General features: G+C 39.3%; 1 protein-coding gene across 13 annotated transcripts in view; it reads left to right on the top strand.

Annotated features, from left to right (window-relative positions):
• The window catches only part of ATF7IP2 (activating transcription factor 7 interacting protein 2), a 69,017-nt gene that overhangs the window by 19,964 nt on the left and 31,346 nt on the right, over positions 1-17,707 (top strand). For 6 of the 13 annotated variants that reach the window (XM_084762474.1, XM_084762472.1, XM_084762476.1 and 3 more), the window contains 5 exons: positions 2,874-2,971; positions 7,915-8,069; positions 11,958-12,079; positions 13,999-14,133; positions 15,872-15,970. In XM_084762474.1, the coding sequence (XP_084618600.1) occupies positions 7,925-8,069; positions 11,958-12,079; positions 13,999-14,133; positions 15,872-15,970 (501 nt within the window). In that variant the 5' untranslated portion in view covers positions 2,874-2,971; positions 7,915-7,924. Of the gene's footprint in view, positions 1-2,873; positions 2,972-7,914; positions 8,070-10,592; positions 10,775-11,957; positions 12,080-13,998; positions 14,134-15,871; positions 15,971-17,707 lie in introns of those variants that run through there. The other 7 variants (XM_084762477.1, XM_084762478.1, XM_084762481.1 and 4 more) reach the window with 4 other exon arrangements.

Raw genomic sequence — 17,707 nt, forward strand, 5'->3', positions numbered from 1 at the left:
CTCACCTTTTTCAGTCCTTTCTGAACTCTGGCTGGTTCAACTCAGCTGTCTGGCCCAAACTCCTCTCTAGTTTCTCACTGAATTGTTCTGCTTGGCCTCTAACTCTAGCAATCTGTTCTGACCTAGTTCCTTATTCTCTGGCCTGTTCTGTCTTTGCTTGTGTCTAGCTTATTCTCTTTTCAACCTGTCTCTGTAAAACTCTTCCTGGCAAAAACTGCCTCACTGACCCAACAGTTTTGCTTGAACAGAACTCAGAACTGCATGCCTGTCACCTAAGTGCTGGGATTAAAGATACTACCATGACTGGACCTAAGCTTTTCTTTACCTGCAACTTGCTCTATGGCAGGCTGGCCTTGAACTCAGATCTGTTTGCCTCTGTCTCCTAGGTTAAAGAACTGTCTGTATTCCAGCCAGAGTATCCATGGTTGCTGGGTTAAAATTCCTTCACACACATACACTCACATGCACTCTCTCTCTAAGTGAATAAATAAGTAAATAAATACAGTTTTAGGGGTTGGAGAGATACCTTGATGATTAAAGCACTTGTAATTCTGAATTTAGTTCCCAGCATCCACATGGTGTTTTACAACCCTCTGTTTTCCCCAGGGATCAACTCCAGCTAAAGAGATCTCATGGTCTCTTGTAAGTCTCTACTGTCACTACACAAACATGGTATACATATATACACTCAGGCATACACACATAAAATATTTAAACTGCAATATAAAAATTAAGATAGGTATACAAATCTAGACTCTTAATATTTTATTGATATCCAGAAGTTCATGAACAGCATAGTTAAGAAAATTGGTTTCATTGGGCCATATGTGTATATTTACCACATAACATATACATCCTTTCCTGGGGAAACAGAACACACAGGTCTACATGATAGACCAAAGTATGGATACCACCAAAGTCCAATTTGGTGAACCAATGTGTTTTATTGTGTTTACTTACAGTAGTAGAAATGACTAAAAGATGGCTGTATCGCCAAAGTATACCTGTGCTGCAGTGACACAGAGAGGGGAATCTGCAGCACAGTACACAGCCTGCAGGCAGCACAACAGGTTGAAGAGTGTCCTGTCTAGATGTGTCAGTCTGAATGTATTCCAGGCACCTCACCTGGTTTTTGTGTGTTCCAGGCAGCTGGTTTTTCTTTTTTTTTTTTTTCTTTTTTTCTTTTTTTGCAGCTTTGTTCTGCTCATCTCAAAGGAGCTCTGAGCTTTTATTGCTTATTCTGGCAGGGAGGATCCTGGTATATCTGGGCAGTTTCCGGGACTTCCTGAAGTTTTGAGTTTACTTCTTTTTTTGTTGTTGATTTATTGTTTATACAGCAGTCTGCTTGCATATCAGAAGAGGGCACCAGATCTCATTATAGATGGTTGTGAGCTACCGTGTGGCTGCTGGGAATTGAACTCGGGACCCTTGGAAGAATAGCTGGTATTCTTAACCTCTCCAGCCCAGTTGTTTACTTCTTCATCAGTTGTTGACTAGTCATGAACCTTCCCTGCAGGATGGAGTGTTTCCATCAGGGAGGAAATTTACACACCATATCATAGTATTAGAAAGAAAACACTTACTAGCCAAGCCGTGGTGGCACACACCTTTAATCTCAGCACTTGGGAGGCAGACGCAGGCAGATCTCTGTGAGTTCGAGGCCTGCCTGGTCTACAAAGTGAGTCCAGGATAGTCAAGGCTACACAGAGAAACCCTGTCTCAAAAAAAAAAAAAAAAAAAAAAAAAGAAGAAGAAGAAAAAGAAAGAAAGAAAGAAAGCACTTACTGGTAGTAATCTTATACAGAAATTGAACAAAAATCCTGTGTAGTAGGGTAAGATTATAATTCTAGCACATAGCAGATGGAGGCAGAATAATTATGTTATGCAGTCAATCTAGTTTTCCATTAATCAGTTGTAGGCTAACCCTAGGCTACATGAGATACTGACTAAAAAAAGTCTAGCCTGGCATGGTGACACACTTAATCCCAGCATTTGGGGTGCAGAGACAGGCATATCTCTAAGGCTCCCCTGGTCTACAAATTGTACTTTTTTCCTTTTTTTTTTTTTTTTTTTTTGAGACAAGGTTTCACTGTGTAGCCTTGGCTGCCCTGGAGCTTGCTCTAGGTTTACTTTATGCTCACAAAAATCCAGCTGCCTCTGCCTCTTGAATGCTGGAATTAAAGTTGTTTTTTTTTTGGCTTGGTTTTGTTTTTTGTTTTTTGTTTTTTTTTGAGACAGGGTTTCTCTGTGTAGCCTTGGCTGTCTTAGACTCTGCTCTGTAGACCAGGCTGGCCTTGAACTCACGGCCTCTGCCTTTCCAGTGCTGGGATTAAAGTCGTGCGCCACCATGCCTGGCTTGGAATTAAATTCATACACTACTGCCAGCACCATGCTTACAAATTGTCTTTAAAAGGAGAGAGCCTAATTTAAATGCTTTTGAAGGGGCTCCTTGGTTGAAAACAACCTACTAGGAAAGTATTTTCACAGATTGTGACACCAAAGAATACTGAGGCCAGGCTGGAAAGATAGCTCAGAAGTTAAGGGCACTGACTGCTCTTCAGAGGTCCTGAGTTCAATTCCCAGCAACCACATGGTGGCTTACAACCATCTATAATGTGATCTGATGCCCTCTTCTGGCCTGCAGGTGTACATGCAGGCAGAGGACTGTATATATAATAATAAATAAATCTTTAAAAAAAAAAATACTGAGGCCAGTACAGGTTTGGTACAAAGGGGCAAGGCTACATTTCAAAATGACAGCAGAATGTGACATGGCACTGGTTTTACAGGTGTGAAGGATGTAAGAGTGAAGGGTCATGGAGTCTTGTGGCAAGGTTACTGAAGGTAACTTGTTTTTTTGTTTTGTTTTGCAGGAACTCTGGGCATGGTGGTACAGCAGAGGCAAGTGGATCTTTGAGTTGAAGACCAGCCTGGTCTGTGTATTGCGTTCCATGCCAGTCAGGACTACATAGTAAGACCCTGGCACAAATGAACAAAAGACAGATTGACTCCAATCTCAGAAGAGATTGGTACTTTTGAACAGTGTTTAGACTGTTAAAGACTATGGGATTTTCTTTTTCTTTTTCTTTTCTTTTCTTTTCTTTCTTTCTTTTTTTTTTTTTTTAAGATTTATTTATTAAGTATACAGTGTTCTGCCTGCACATATCCTGCAGGCCAGAAGAGGGCATCAGATCTCATTATAGATGGTTATGAGCCACCATGTGGTTGCTGGGAATTGAACTCAGGACCTTTGGAATAGCAATCAGTGCTCTTAACCTCTGAGCCATCTCTCCAGCCCCCAAGACTATGAGATTTTAAAGTATATTTTGCATTATGAAATGACCATAAGCCAATGGGCAGGAAATGACTGTTGTTTGAAATGTGAAAAGTTCCTTATAGCGGTATTTCTCAACATTCACAATGCTGTCACTCTGTAATACAGTTCCTCATGTTGTAGTGACCCCCAACTATAAAATTCCTTTTGTTGTTTTTTTCATAACTGTAATTTTGCTAATTTAAGTATTTGTGGGTTTGTATGATCTTAGGAAACCCCAGTGAAAGGGTCATTCAACCCACAAAGGGATCACTACCCTCAGATTGAGAACCACTGCCTTATAGGCTTGAATGTTCAATATTTGGTCCTCAGCCACTGGCTGTTTGGAGGGTTGTAAATCTTTTAGCAAGTGGAGTCTTGTAGGATTAATCAGTCTCTGGGAATGGACCTTGAGGTTTATAGCCCAACTCAGCTTCCTGTTTGCACTGCAGTTCCTAAATGTAGACCAGTGTGACCAGTTATCTTATCCTCCTGCTTCCATGCCTGGCTCGTCACAATCTGCTGCATCACCTAAAACTGTAAGCCAAACTAGCCCTGTCCTCCCTTAAGTCGTTTCTTGTCAGGTATTGATTATGGCAACAAAAGGTAATTAGGTCATACTCATTACTAAGAGAAGCAAGAATGGAAGGGCACCAGGCACACAAAAGGTACACAAGACATACATTCTGGTGGAACACTGATGAACATAGAATTAAACATTTTTTGAAAATATTAAAAAAAAAATACAGGCTGGGTATGGTGGTGCACGCCTTTAATCCCGGTACTCAGGAGGCAGAGGCAGGTGGATTGCTGTGAGTTCGAGGCCAGTCTGGTCTATAAAGCAAGTCCGGGACAGCCAAGACTAACACAAAGAGACCTTGTCTTGAAAAAACAAAACAAACAAACAAAAAAGAAATAATACAAAACAATACAGTTGTATGTTATGCTGTTATATGAAATAGAAAAATCCCCAGATTGACACAAATTGCTAAAACTGAGTGAAAAAGAAAAGTTGTGTAGAGATCTAACAATGGATGAGAATGAGTTAGGAGAAAAGGCCTAAGTCAAATGATTTCATTTAAAATTTTATATCTTTTTCTTTTGTCAAAGAAGGGGTCTGATTATATATAAGGTCATTAAGTTTGGGTCAATTTTGGTGTAATACTTTTATTTGCAAGGTGTCTCAGTTACACACGCAGGTTCCACTCCCTCTGTGCAGCTTTCCTTGGCAGCTGGCTCTTGACTCTGGCCCCTTAATATCCTGGAGTCTCCAGTGCAACCCAGGCTTCCCTTGCACGATTCATGAACTAGCCCCTCAAGGCCTCCATGCAGGGTTCCTTTGCCAAATGCCTGGTCTTCGTAGTTCTGAAGCAGCAGAAGATTCCAGAACCCCCTTATCTCCTGTTTCCTTCATGACTAAAGCCAGAGCCACATGGCTAACATTGACAAGTTCAGCTACCTGCTTTGGAATGATCAGTTATCTCCTCCCCCCATTACTGTACATAATCATTGGCTGGTGGTTGCTTTTTAGGAATAGAAAAAAAAAAAAACTCAGTCCTGTTCTTTTACAAGTTGCAGGATTAGGTGTATGAGGTCTTTCCCTGAAGAGGGTACACTACCTTTATTCTGTTTCACAACAGGTCTTAATCTCTCAGCATAGCCTTGGCTCCAAAATTGAATTTTCTTGTGTTCTTTTTTGATTCATATGGTGCATTTTGTATTTCTTTTTCAAACTGTACATTTTTTTTTACATTTCTTTTGCCCAGCTTGCACTTTTTCATTATAATCCTGCATTAGAGTGATTACTAATAACTCAGTAGTTACTATTAAGCTGTCTTGGAATTTCCTCTGCCAAGGAAATTAGTCTAGAACTTTTCAGTTTGGGCTCAGGAAGATTCTCAGGACAAGGACAAAAAGCAGCCACATTTTTTTTTCCAAGAATGGTCTCTGCCTCATCATCTGAACTGCCGGTAGTCCACATTGTTCTCAGCACTACTGTCTTCCAAGCTCCTAGGAGGATCGTCTATTAAGCCCCACTTAGAGCATCCACATGCTTTCCTAGTCCAAAGTCCTCCAAAGAGCAGCATGAGCAGTTGTAACAACTTTTTTTAGTTACTTTTCTATTGTTTTTTGGAGTTTACAGTTCCATAGGTTTAGAGCCCATGATCACTGTGGAGCATGTAGGCAGGCTTTGCACTAAACGAGTTAGAGAGTGCTAACTGGAAATATCTTGGACTTTTTAAACCTCAAAGTTTGCCTCTAGTGGCACACCTCCAGTAAGGCCCCTTAGTCTATTCCAAATGTTTCTACCAACTGGGGGCCAAATATTCAAACATACAAGTGTATGGAGGTCAGTCTCATTCAAACCACCACACAGGTGTTTTTGGTTTTGCTGCCTTTATTATTATTATTACTTATATATTTGTTGTTTTTAGTGCTCTGTCTGCACAAAAGTCTGCATGCCAGTTGAGAGCATTGGATCCTATGATAGACAGTTTCAAGCCACTATGTCATTGCTGGGAATTGAACTCAGGACCTTTGGAAGAGCAGCCAGGGCTCTTAACCACTGAGCCATCTCTCCAGCCCATATTTTTATTTGTTTGTTTAAGTAGATATAATTTAAAATTATGGTTTAAAATTCTTGCCTATTTTTGCTTTTTTTTTTTTTTAATCTTTTGGGTTTTTAAAATTGTGGATGGAAGTTGTTTTATCATTAGCATGGATCCCTGTGTTGTCAAGGATAACCTTGAACTCCTGATCTTTCTGTCTTTATTTCTTCCTGAATGTTAGCGGTACAGGCCTGTGTCACCATGACTGGCTTTTATGCAGTATTGAGTTTGAAAGCCAAAGCTGTGTGCATAATAGGCAAGCACTCTACAAGCTGTGCTATATCACCAGCTCTGCAACACTGCTTCATGATTTAAAAAAACAAAACAAAACAAAAACAAAAACAAAAACAAAAAAAAACTTGAGTCTTTTCTGTCAAAAGCATCTGTGATAAATCCACAGATAACATCATTATGATGAGACTAGAAGTTTTTCCTTCTGAGTTAGGACCACAATGACTACTCTTGCCTCTTCTATTTTCTGTTCAACATTGTACCAAAGGATGTCTGAGGATGATGAGGAATGAAAGTAAACTAATATTATAGATATTAGAAAGAATGACACTTTCAGCCTTTTAAAAATAAGCTAGGAAGTATGAAATTGTAAGAAATCCCATAAAAATTATTGGAGATAAAATCAAGATCACCAGAGTTAAAAGATACAAGATTGTCTTTTGTCCTGTAGTAATTGAACTTTTAAATTTTACACCGGATTTGTTGGAAATCAGTTTCTCAGCTTTAATCTAGCACAGTAGCACACACAAAACCTTGGGTTTGATCCCTTGCACCTCCTAAAACTGAGTGTCTAGTAAATATCTACAGTCCTAGAATTGAGGAGATAGAGGCAGGAAGATCAGGAATTCAGGGACCACTTTAGCTCCGTTGTGAGTTCAAAGCCATTCTGACTACATCAGACTCTGTCTCAAAAAGTCAAGGAAAAAAAAAAAGTTGGCAGCTTTAAAAGTGACCTTATTTGGGGCATCCATTTCAATTGGTGTGTATCAGAATAGAACCCCAATCATCATGAAACATCAGAACTTTAAATGAAGAGTCCAGAAAAGATGTTAAGAAAAGAGATCATCCCCCTCGGTCATAGACCTAGGGGAGGGGAATGGGAGGATACAAGTGATGGGATAACAATTGAGTTGTAATCTGAATAAATTAATAAAATTAAAATAAAAAATTTTTAATTAAAAAAAAAAGAGCTCATAGCTGGGTGCAATGGTGCAAGCCTTTAATCCTAGTTCTTAGAGGCAGAGGCAGGCGGATCTCTGTGAGTTTGAGGCCAGCCTGGTCTACAAAGTAAGTCTAGGACAGCTAGGGCTACAGAGAGAAAAGGAAAGCAAAGAATTCATGTATAATAGTATAAAACAAAAAAGAAAGAAAAGAAAAAAGTACAAGGCAGGACGAATGGTGCCGTTTGTAACATGTTTTACCAGGACCTGAGTTCAACCCCCACTCCCATGTTAAAATGATGGCAGTCGTAGTACTTGCTTGTATTCCCACTTCAAAGAGAGAACTGTGTGGTCTCGTTTTCTTCTATAAACTTTTAACCATCCATGTTGACACATGTGACCCATTTAGTATTAATTTGCTGTGTTTCTGTTCCCTATTATTTTGGAATCGATTTTAAGGCAAGGTGTGAGGTAAGGGTTAATGTATATTTCTTCCCCATAGTAAACGTAAATCCTGTATTACTAATGCCAGTCTTTTTATTCTTTATCCAGATAACATTTTCAAAAGAAGTCAAATGGTTATATGTGAGGCTCTTTCTGGTTTTCATCCTGTCCTATTGGTACCACTGTCCATTATAGTAGGACCTATTTAAAACTTTGTATCTAATTATTTCTGTTTAAAATATAATTTTCAAGTACAAATAAATATGGAGAGATATTCTCATTATTTTAATATTATAGTGATTATTTCACTGGGACAATGCATTTAAATCTTGTTTTTTGAGACAAAGTCTCATGTTAAATATACTTTAAATTCTAGGATATGAAATATGGAAAGTCCAGACAGAAAAAAACAGAAGGTTTTAAAGGCCAAAAAAACAATGTCTACAAGTTGCCGGAAGCAGTTGGAGATCCTAAACAAGTTAAAGAATGTTGAACCTCCAAAGCCAACATTTGAAACTAATATTCCAAATGGTAATCAGAGTTTTAAGTCCTGGGTTTATAGCTAACAGGTACACCCATTCTGAAAATGTGGACTCCTCAGTATTTTCACAGAAAAGTTTAGCATTTTCCCCAAATTTAATTAAAGCAATAGCAGAAATTGCTTCAGAAACAAGATCAGGGAACACTGATGAGCAGGCTGTCCTTACACAAAGCCAAGGACCACTATTGCTCCTTTGGCAAATACGCCACACAAGAGGCAACAGAGTGGCAGAACACTTCTGAAACTCATTTTAAACAGGAGTTAAGTGCATCAAGATCTTTTTCTAAACGTGAGGAGAGTTATAACTTTATACTAAAAAGTTGAGTGATATAACCCACAATACTTTGGAAGACAAGAGACTCAACAAGATGGTTTCCAGTTTAGAAGTATATGCCACTTGAGAGTCTCATGAGAAAAGTAAAAATTAAGTTCAGACTTGAGAAAGCACCTAACTTGGTGAATTTAGTCTGCTTTTGGAATTGGGCTGGTGCCATTGTGAAAACTGAAGATTGTAGTAGGACCTGTCACTGGCTTTTAAACTTGTGGACATGTATACTCAAAGAGGCAGTCATTGCTTGGTCTTGACAGTAGTAACAGTAAGTGCATGGCTCTGTGTTCTCAAAAAATTCAAATAGTCACTTTCTTAGGGAGATTTCAACAGACAAAAAAGTAGAGTATATACAGATAGGACAAAAAGTTAATGATGGATTTGTTTTCAAACTGTTTTGCTTGTGAACTGTTTTTGATTTTGAGATGGAAAGATACCTTGTTAAAGGAAATTTGTGCCTTATCATTGTGATTATTGGCTTTGTTTGCAATGCTAGGCAACAGGCAGGACCGAATACTGTTAAAAGAGCTTTTCCTGAGGCTGAGGTTGTATGTAGCTCAGTTGGCAGAGTGCTTGCCTACTGTGCACGAAGCTCTGGGTTCAGCCCAGCACCATATAAACTGATCATTATGCATGCCTGCACTCCAGAGCACTAGATAGATAGAGACAAAAGGATTACAAGTTTTAAGGTCATCCTCAGCTCCATAGCAAATTTGAGGCCAGATGGGGCTACATGAGATCCTGTATCTCAACAACAAACCTTGGTATCACATGGGCAGGGCAAAATTATAGCCAAAGAAAGAGAAGTGAGATACAGGCAGAGGCAGCCTGAGTAGTTAGAGTGTATCAGTTTTACTTGATCATCTTTTTTTTTTCTAAGACAAGGTTTCTCTGTGTGTAGCCCTGGCTGTCCCGGACTTGCTTTGTAGACCAGGCTGGCCTCAAACTCACAGTGATCTGTCTGCCCCTGCCTCCCGAGTGCTGGGATTAAAGGTGTGCGCCGCCGCCACCACCACCACCACCACCACCACCACCGACTTTACTTGATCATTTAATAATCTCTCAGTTTTGCAACAGCTTGTTTCCATAGATGCAAGTTACATAGGCTGGAATATAGCTCAATGGTTAAGAGCCCTGGCTGCTCTTGTGGAGGACCTAGGTTTGATTCCCAGCCACCCACATGTTGGCTCACAACCATCTATGGATTCATTTCCAGGGGATCTGATGCTCTTTTTTAGGTCTCCCAGGGTATCAGGTAAACACATTACACTAAGGATATCTACATTCAGGCTAAAAAATAAAAATAAAAAATAAAAAAGAGCTACAGCCTGTAGACACATAAGTTAAAATTACACTTTACCACATAGAGAAAGACAAATAAGTAAGCATGGAGCTTTAGGCCAAACTTGATTTAATTGAATGATATCTGCTATATCAAAGGAAAGTGAAAAGTTTTCCAAAAAAAAAAAGAGAGAAATCATTTTCCCATGAAAGTACTAAAAATCTCAAAAGGTAGTTTATGGCAGATGGTTCATTTTAACTATGTCTCCTCTCATTTTAAGATTTTGTTTGTTAGATCATAGTTTTTTTATTAACATTAATTATAAATAATGAGTTTCATTGTGACATTTCCATGCATAAAGTATTTTGATCATATTTGCCCCTTACCCCATTCCCATCTCTCATCTCCTTGAAGATTCCCTTCTTCAGATAGAAAACATAGCTGAATGGTAGATCTGTTATCTCTCCTGGCTTTGATTCCCAGTACAGCAAAAGAGGGGAGCAGATAACCCTCTTAGACCTTTATGGATGTTTGTTTATTGTGGCCCAATGAGTTTAATTAGTGTTGTGAAAAGTACATGGATATATTATTGGTGGATACATCACTAAACTAAATGTCTCCCTCACTCCCTGCAAACATTAACTGCCAGTAGCTCCTTGGGAGGTAGAAGCTTTTAAGTCCCCTAGTGAATAGGTACATTAAGTTGTTGGTGAATCTATTTCTTTTCATAGAATTGATTTATAGGTCATATGCCAAATAAGAGGTGATAGACACAGTTAATTCATATGTGTGTCTGTGTATAGGCCCAACTACAAAGAGCTTTCTGGAGAAAAATCATACTTGGAAGTTCTGGAGTTATAAAATATCAAAATAAATTTCATTAGAAATAGGATATTTATGTTGGCTGATTGAAATGCTGATTAGGGCTAACAAGACAGACCAGCAGATAAAGGCACTCTCTTCAAAGCCTGCTGACCTCGGTTTAATTCCAGGAACCCACACAAAGGTGGAAGGAGAGAACTGCCTTTACAGAGATGTCCTCTGACCCCCACACTTACATCATGGCTTGCTCACAAACGTACACAGTATGTACTGGTACACATACGCACATTATGTAGAATTTTTTTGTACAGAATAATTATTTTTAACACGGTAATTTAAATTGCTGAATACTTTCATTAATGTAATTGATTCCTTAAGTGACTATGTATAGAGGCTCAAATTACACTATGTAGGGTTTTGTTTGGGGGCTTGGTTATTGCTTTGTTTCTTGGTTATGTGTTTGACAGGTTTTTGCTTTGTTTTGTTTTATGTGTTTTGGTGAGACTGCGTCTCATTATATAGCCCAGTCTGGCCTTGAATTCTCTCTCTCTCTCTCTCTCTCTCTTTTTTTTTTTTTTTTTTTTTTTTTTTTGGTTTTTCGAGACAGAGTCCTTGGCTATCCTGGACTCACTTTGTAGGCCAAGCTAGGCTCAAACTCAGAGTGGTCGCCTGCTTCTGCTTCTGTCTCCTGACCTTGAATTCTTGATCCTGCCAAATATAATTTGAACTATGTGCCACCTTGCTCAGTGGTTATCCTGTGAAACAAGACTGAAAAAAGTTTATAGCTGAGACCAGAATCCTATCAAAGATTTCTTTCTTAACATTTTTAAATTTTTATTTTTTAAATAATTTATTCAAATTACATCTCCTCTGATTGTAATCCCTTCACTTTTATCTTCCCATTCTCCCCTCCCTCCCTCTTTCGCCCTATTCCCCTCCCCCAGACCTGTGACAGAAGAGGGGACCTCTTCCCCCACTACTTAAAAGAACGTTTTTATGGGAAAGTTTTTGTGCAGTTACATTTACTTTAAAAAGTGTGCTCACAGGCCGGGCGTGGTGGCGCATGCCTTTAATCCCAGCACTCAGGAGGCAGAGGCAGGTGGGTCGCTGTGAGTTCGAGGCCAGCCTGGTCTACAAAGTGAGTCTAGGACAGCCAAGGCTACACAGAGAGACCCTGTCTCGAAAAACCAAAAAAAAAAAGTGTGCTCACTATGTAACACTGGTTGGTCTTGAACCCACAGAAATCTACCTACCACTGCCTCTTAAGTGCTGGGATTAAAATCATGTACCATCATGCCCAGCTTAAAAATATTAATTAAAAAAATTAAGTACTACTATTGTCACATTTTAGTTTTTCCACTTGATTAGACTCCCTAAATTAGAGGTTTTTAAATTTTCCTTCTTGGGAAGAAATATTTTTATCTGTAATCTTTCTGTCTCTCCAAGGCCATAACCAAAAGAAGATGTTTTCAGAAAACAAAGAAAATGTTAAGGCCGTGAAAACTTCAGAGCAAAATAATGAGAATGCCTGTGTAGCTCTGGAAAGGCATACAGCACTGCTAGAACAGGTAATGTTGGGCTTAAAATATTTGTTTTAAGAACGTATACTTCTGATTAGTGAAAAATGTTGAAAGGGCTGGAGATACAGGAGCAGTTAAGAGCACTTGCTACTTTTGCAGAGGACCTGAGTTCAGTTCCCAGCACCCACTTCTGGAAGCTCATAGCCTGCAACTCCAGCTCTAGGGACTCTGATGCCTCTTCCTTCATGTGCACACACCACAAAACACACACACACACACACACACACACACACACACTCTCTCTCTCTCTCTCTCTCTCTCTCTCTCTCTCTCTCTCTCTCTCACTATCTATCTCTATCTCTGTCTCACACTCTTTTATGCCTTAGTTAGGGTTATTATAGTTGTGATGGAATACCATGCCAAAAACTGTGAGGAGGGAAGGATTTATTTTGTTATACTTCAGTATCACAGTCCATGATTCAGGAAAGTAGTTAGGGCAGGAACCTGGAGGCAGGAGCCGATGCAGGGTCATAATTCAAACAACCAATAAGAAGTAAATCCTTTATATTACCAGTATAGTTCTATTTTCAGGAATTATTCTAGACCAAGTAATCTACATAATTACATTCTGTAGAAGTCTTGTAGAAAAAGCTGGACATTTTAACTCATAGGCTACCAAATGTGTAAGTCAGACATGAGATGGCCTTGAGCTTTACTTCACAATTCAACATTTTGTTTTGGCCGTGGGGCTTGTTGATCAGCAGTAATAGCTGTTTGTTTGCATCACAGTTGTTCACTAATTCATAGATTCAGACAATCTTTTAGTCTATTTTAGAGTCTTGATGCATCCTCCTCTTGTAAATTAACCTAGGTAAACTGCTTTTCAACACTTCTATTTTTATCCAATTACGTGTTTCTACATGGTATGTCTGTCTGGTCAACTGTGAAATGAAATACAGTCTTTCAGGCTAGGCTTAGTGGTGCATGCCTTTAATCCCCAGCCCGAGAGAGGCAGAGGCAACTGGATCTCCGAGTTTCAGACCTGCCGTGTCTCTAGAGTGAGTTCTAGTACAGCCGGGCAGGACTATACAGAGAAATCCTGTCTCAAAGAAACAAAACAAAGTCAGGCATGGTAGCACATGCTGTGAATTCCAACACTCAAGGAGGCAGAGGCAGGCAGTCTCTGTGCCTTGGGAGGCCAGCCTGATCTACAAAGAGAGACAGCCAGGGCTACACAGAGAAACCCTGTCTCGAAAAAACAAAAGCAAAACAAAGCAAAAAGGGAAATGAAGAATATAATCTTCAGTTTTAGAGGAATAGCTGTGTTCCAGTTCTGTTTTGATGAGTCAAGTGATTAATGTATATTATGGAAACAGTAGTCAACCGGAATTATATAAGTTGAAGTCAATATTTTGTGGGTGAATTTAATTCTAACATGTCTACTTGTGTGCTGTGCAAAATTTAGTATCACTTTTTATAACACTGGTATAGTACTGTATAGTAGTTTTTCTTTATAAAACATCATGAAAGCAATTTTTAAGCAGTAGAAAATAAGCTGGGCATGGTGGTATACATCTTTAATTCAGCACCCGGGATACATAGTGGATCTCTCTGAGGTTGAGGCTAGTCTTGTCTACCACAGACCAGCTGAGGCTACATAGTTAAAAAAAAAAAAATCTTGTCTCAAAAAAAAAAAAAAAGTAGAACGGACTGAAGAAGTGGCTCTGAAGTTAAGAATACTGAATTTTCTTTTAGAGGACCCTGGTCCAAGTTCCCAGCACACACATGGCACCTCATGATTATCTGTAACTCCAGTTCCAGGGGATCTTATGCTCTCTTCTGGCTGCTGCAATGTAGTACATGCATACATGCAGACAAAGTATTAATACACATAAAAATAGAAAGCAGGGAGTGGAATTATTTCACAATTTGAAGCTTACGACTTTTGGCTTTTATTTAAATCCTAGGTTAAACACTGGATTCGACAGGAGGTCTACATGATAAGCTATAATTTATTTGATAAAAAACTGAATGAATTGAATGAACGCATTGGGAAGACCCAGTGCAGAAATAAGCATGAAGCAATAGCTGATCAACTCTTTGTAAGTTTTTAATGTCATCTCTCTCTCTCTCTCTCTCTCTCTCTCTCTCTCTCTCTCTCTCTCTCTCTCTCTCCAGGGTTTTCCCTGTATAGCCCTGGCTGTCCCTGGACTTGCTTTGTAGACGAGGCTGGCCTCCCAATGCACACAGATCACCTGCCTCTGCCTCCCTGAGTGCTAGGATTACAGGTGTGCACCATCACATCTGGCTTCATTTTCTTCCTTTTACTACATGTAGAATGTGGTCATATCCTGTCTGTTGGGAAAGGGAGGCAATAAAACAATGGTTTTCAACCTTCCTCATGCTGCAGCCTTTTTATAGTTCCTCGTGTGTGGTGACCACCAACTATAAAATGGTGGTTTTGCTACTGTTATGAATTGTCATGCCATGGCCTGCATACTGAGAACCATGCAATAAAAAAAGACCTACTAGTTTAAGTTAAGGCTTAAGAAATACTCTTAGTTCTAATAAGCAAATAAGCATTCTATGTCCATTGGTGGTTATCTGTAGTAGGCATTTTCTTTGCATTCTGATACGTATTTTATTAGAGCTTACATAATCTGTTTTAAGGTCTTTGTAACTCTGTGCCTTTTTTTTTTTTTAAGTTTTCTAGGATTACTATCTTCACTCATTTTTCTTTTACCAACATCATTTTTATTGTGAACAGATTACGTTTCCTATTACTATTTTTTGTTTGTCTTACTACTCATGCTTTCTTTTTTGAGGTTAGAGCTGGCTGTATGCAGTCTAGGCTGGCTTTGAACTCTCTTGTCTTTCTGCTTTAGTTCCCTTAATTTTGGAATTGCAACCATGCACTGTCAGAACAAGCCCCTTCCATTGTTAACTATCTTTAGTAGCCAAATGTCATTTATCAGTTTTCTACATTTTGGGTTGTGTGGCTCTGCCTAACTAACTGCAGACTTACTTTTTCTTTGTTGTTGAGATAGGGTCTCATTTGACTATGGAGATTAGGCTGGCCTCTCAAATCAGAGACCATCTGCCTCTTGAATGCTGAGATTAAAGGTGTGCACCACCACAGGCCAACTGGAAACATTTAGGGAAAAAAGTGTTTCATTGAACATGTAACATCTTTTTGTTTGGTCAGTATTTGCTGAACAGTACAGTGTAACAGCTATGTAATAGCATTGCCATTATACTAAACACTGTAAGTAAAGATAATATAAGGTGCAAAAGAGGATCTGTGTGTGGTTTAAACATCTGTAGATTTTTATCAGTAGGACCTGGAACAATATTCCTCCATGGATAGCAAATGGTGACTGTGTAAGAATTTATCACTGGGGCTGCTGATATAGCTAAATTGGAGTGCTGACATAGCAAGCACTAAGTCCAGAGTTTGATTCCCAGCATCCGTAAACAGGGCGTATTGATGAACAACTTGAGATATTACCTAACGATAGAGGCAGGAAAACCAGGAATTCAAGGACTTCCTTGGTTACATAAGGAATTCAAGGCTAACCTAAAATACATCAGACCATATCTATAAAACAAAAACAAAAAACAACAAATAAGTACATTTAGAGAGTAAAGATGCTGGCTAATGCAAGAATAGAAGGCATTCTCTGCTATGGGTCATCTAGGTCTCGGATCGTGGAAAAGAAGACCTTTTCATGTATTTGAGTAGATGCCTCCATTTCACAAGACTACTTGGTCAAGTAGTTCTCATTCTTTTATAGTATTTAGTACCCTGGTTTTTTATTCACTTAGTTTTCTTTCTTCTAGGTAAAAATAAGAAGACTTCAAAGACATATCAAAAAAGTATTATCATATCAAGAAAATGGTTTGGAATCAAACACATTACCCAATAATACAGTCTGTGAGGTTCGTACAAATACACAGAAGCTTTAATAATCTAGGTTTGTTAAATTGTAAGATGTAAATATACTTCCAAATGAGGGCAGAAAGCTTGGATAACAATGTTGGCTTCTTGTTTTTTAAAGTTAAACGTGAAAAATACAGAGGTTGTATTGAATGAGGGACTATAATGAAAAGGAGCCAGGACTTGATAATCTGGGAAACTCGCCATATCCAGAGCACAACTCTAGGCCTCATGGTCAGAAAAACAACTCTGGCGTACAAGTATACCTACAGCCACCAGCTTTTGCTAGTCTTGGAAGGACCAAAAGGTCATGGTATTTGCCACTTACTCCCTTTGTAGTTACTCTACTTAGGCTTAGTGTGTACATCCTGGCTTCTTCTGAGCTGTAATTTCAGTAACAATGTACTTTAATGACTTTTATGTGCTCTTCTGCTTGGCTTCATTCTTTGTACTCCATGTCGTTACCTGTTGAGTCCCTGGAGGTGATGCCTCAATCCCCACTGCTGTTGGCCTGTGCTTGTGGTCACTGAGTGGGTTGGCCCTCTCCTCTGTGGAGCTGAGTGCTGCTGCTGCTGCTGCTTCAGTAATCTCTGCCCTGCCACTGGCCTCCATGGGGAAGATGGCAGATTTGCTTTTGAAGTAGATTTGGCTGGCTGCTTTCCTGGGGTAGAGTTCTGTCTGATGATTGGTCTATGGTTGGACTCTGCTTGTTACTGTTGTTGCAGCCAGTTAGACTTCCTCTGTCTGTCCTAATTGTTAACCCAGCTGCTACTGTGGTTTATGAAATAGAACCTTTGATTCTTCTGGCATTGGGGTTGAGTCACCACCACCACCACCACTAGCTCCTATTTGGAACGAGGAATGGGTAGAGGTCTGACATCCTTCTAATCTAGTATGGATGTATATAGAGAACTCACTGTGGCCATAAGGCCCCTAGCTAGTCCTTTTTCATTAAACTTTTCAGCTGCTTTATGCTTACCCATTGAATTATTTACTAGGCTGTAATGTTGTAATAATAGTGGAGGAGAGGGAGAAAGTGGATCCATGTTACCTGGAAGTGTAAGGCCATCAGTGTCCTGCTTTGCCTTCTGGTGCTGCTTGAGCATATTCACATCAAAGTGGCTTACTTAGTATATTAGCATTTCAGCGTTTGCCCTACTGTGTCTACCTTAGTGTTCGTGCCACCCCTTAGAAAAGGCTGTGTTCTTTTTTTTTTTTTTTACCATTTTTTTATTAATTTATTCATATTACATCTTGATTGTTAGCCCTTCCCCTGTTTCCTCCCTTTCTTCCCTCCCTCCCACTTCCCCCCTTCTCCCCTCCCCTATGTCTGTGATTGAGGGAGACTTCCACCCCCTATGTATGCTCTAAGATTATCGAGTCTCTTCTTGGTAACTTGCTATCCTTCCTTTGAGTGCCACCAGGCCTCCCCATCCAGGGGACATGGTCAGAAAAGGGGCACCAGAGTTCATGTGAGAGTCAGATCTCACTCTCTACTCAACAGTGTAAAATGGACGCATTTACAAACTAGAATCTGTGACATCCAGAATTGAAAGATTGACTCTTCAGTTATAATGTTGATAAGATTATTTGTGTTTTTTTTGTTTTTTTGTTTTTTTGTTTGTTTTTTTTGAGACAGGATTTCTCTGTGTAGCCTTGGCTGTCATTCTCCGGCTGGTATGTGTGTATGACTTGAATTCACAAGCTAAAAAATAAAAACAAAGTCCAGAAAAAGATTA

Source organism: Acomys minous (assembly GCF_964271855.1).
Source record: "Acomys minous genome assembly, chromosome: 16".
NCBI lineage: Eukaryota > Metazoa > Chordata > Mammalia > Rodentia > Muridae > Acomys > Acomys minous.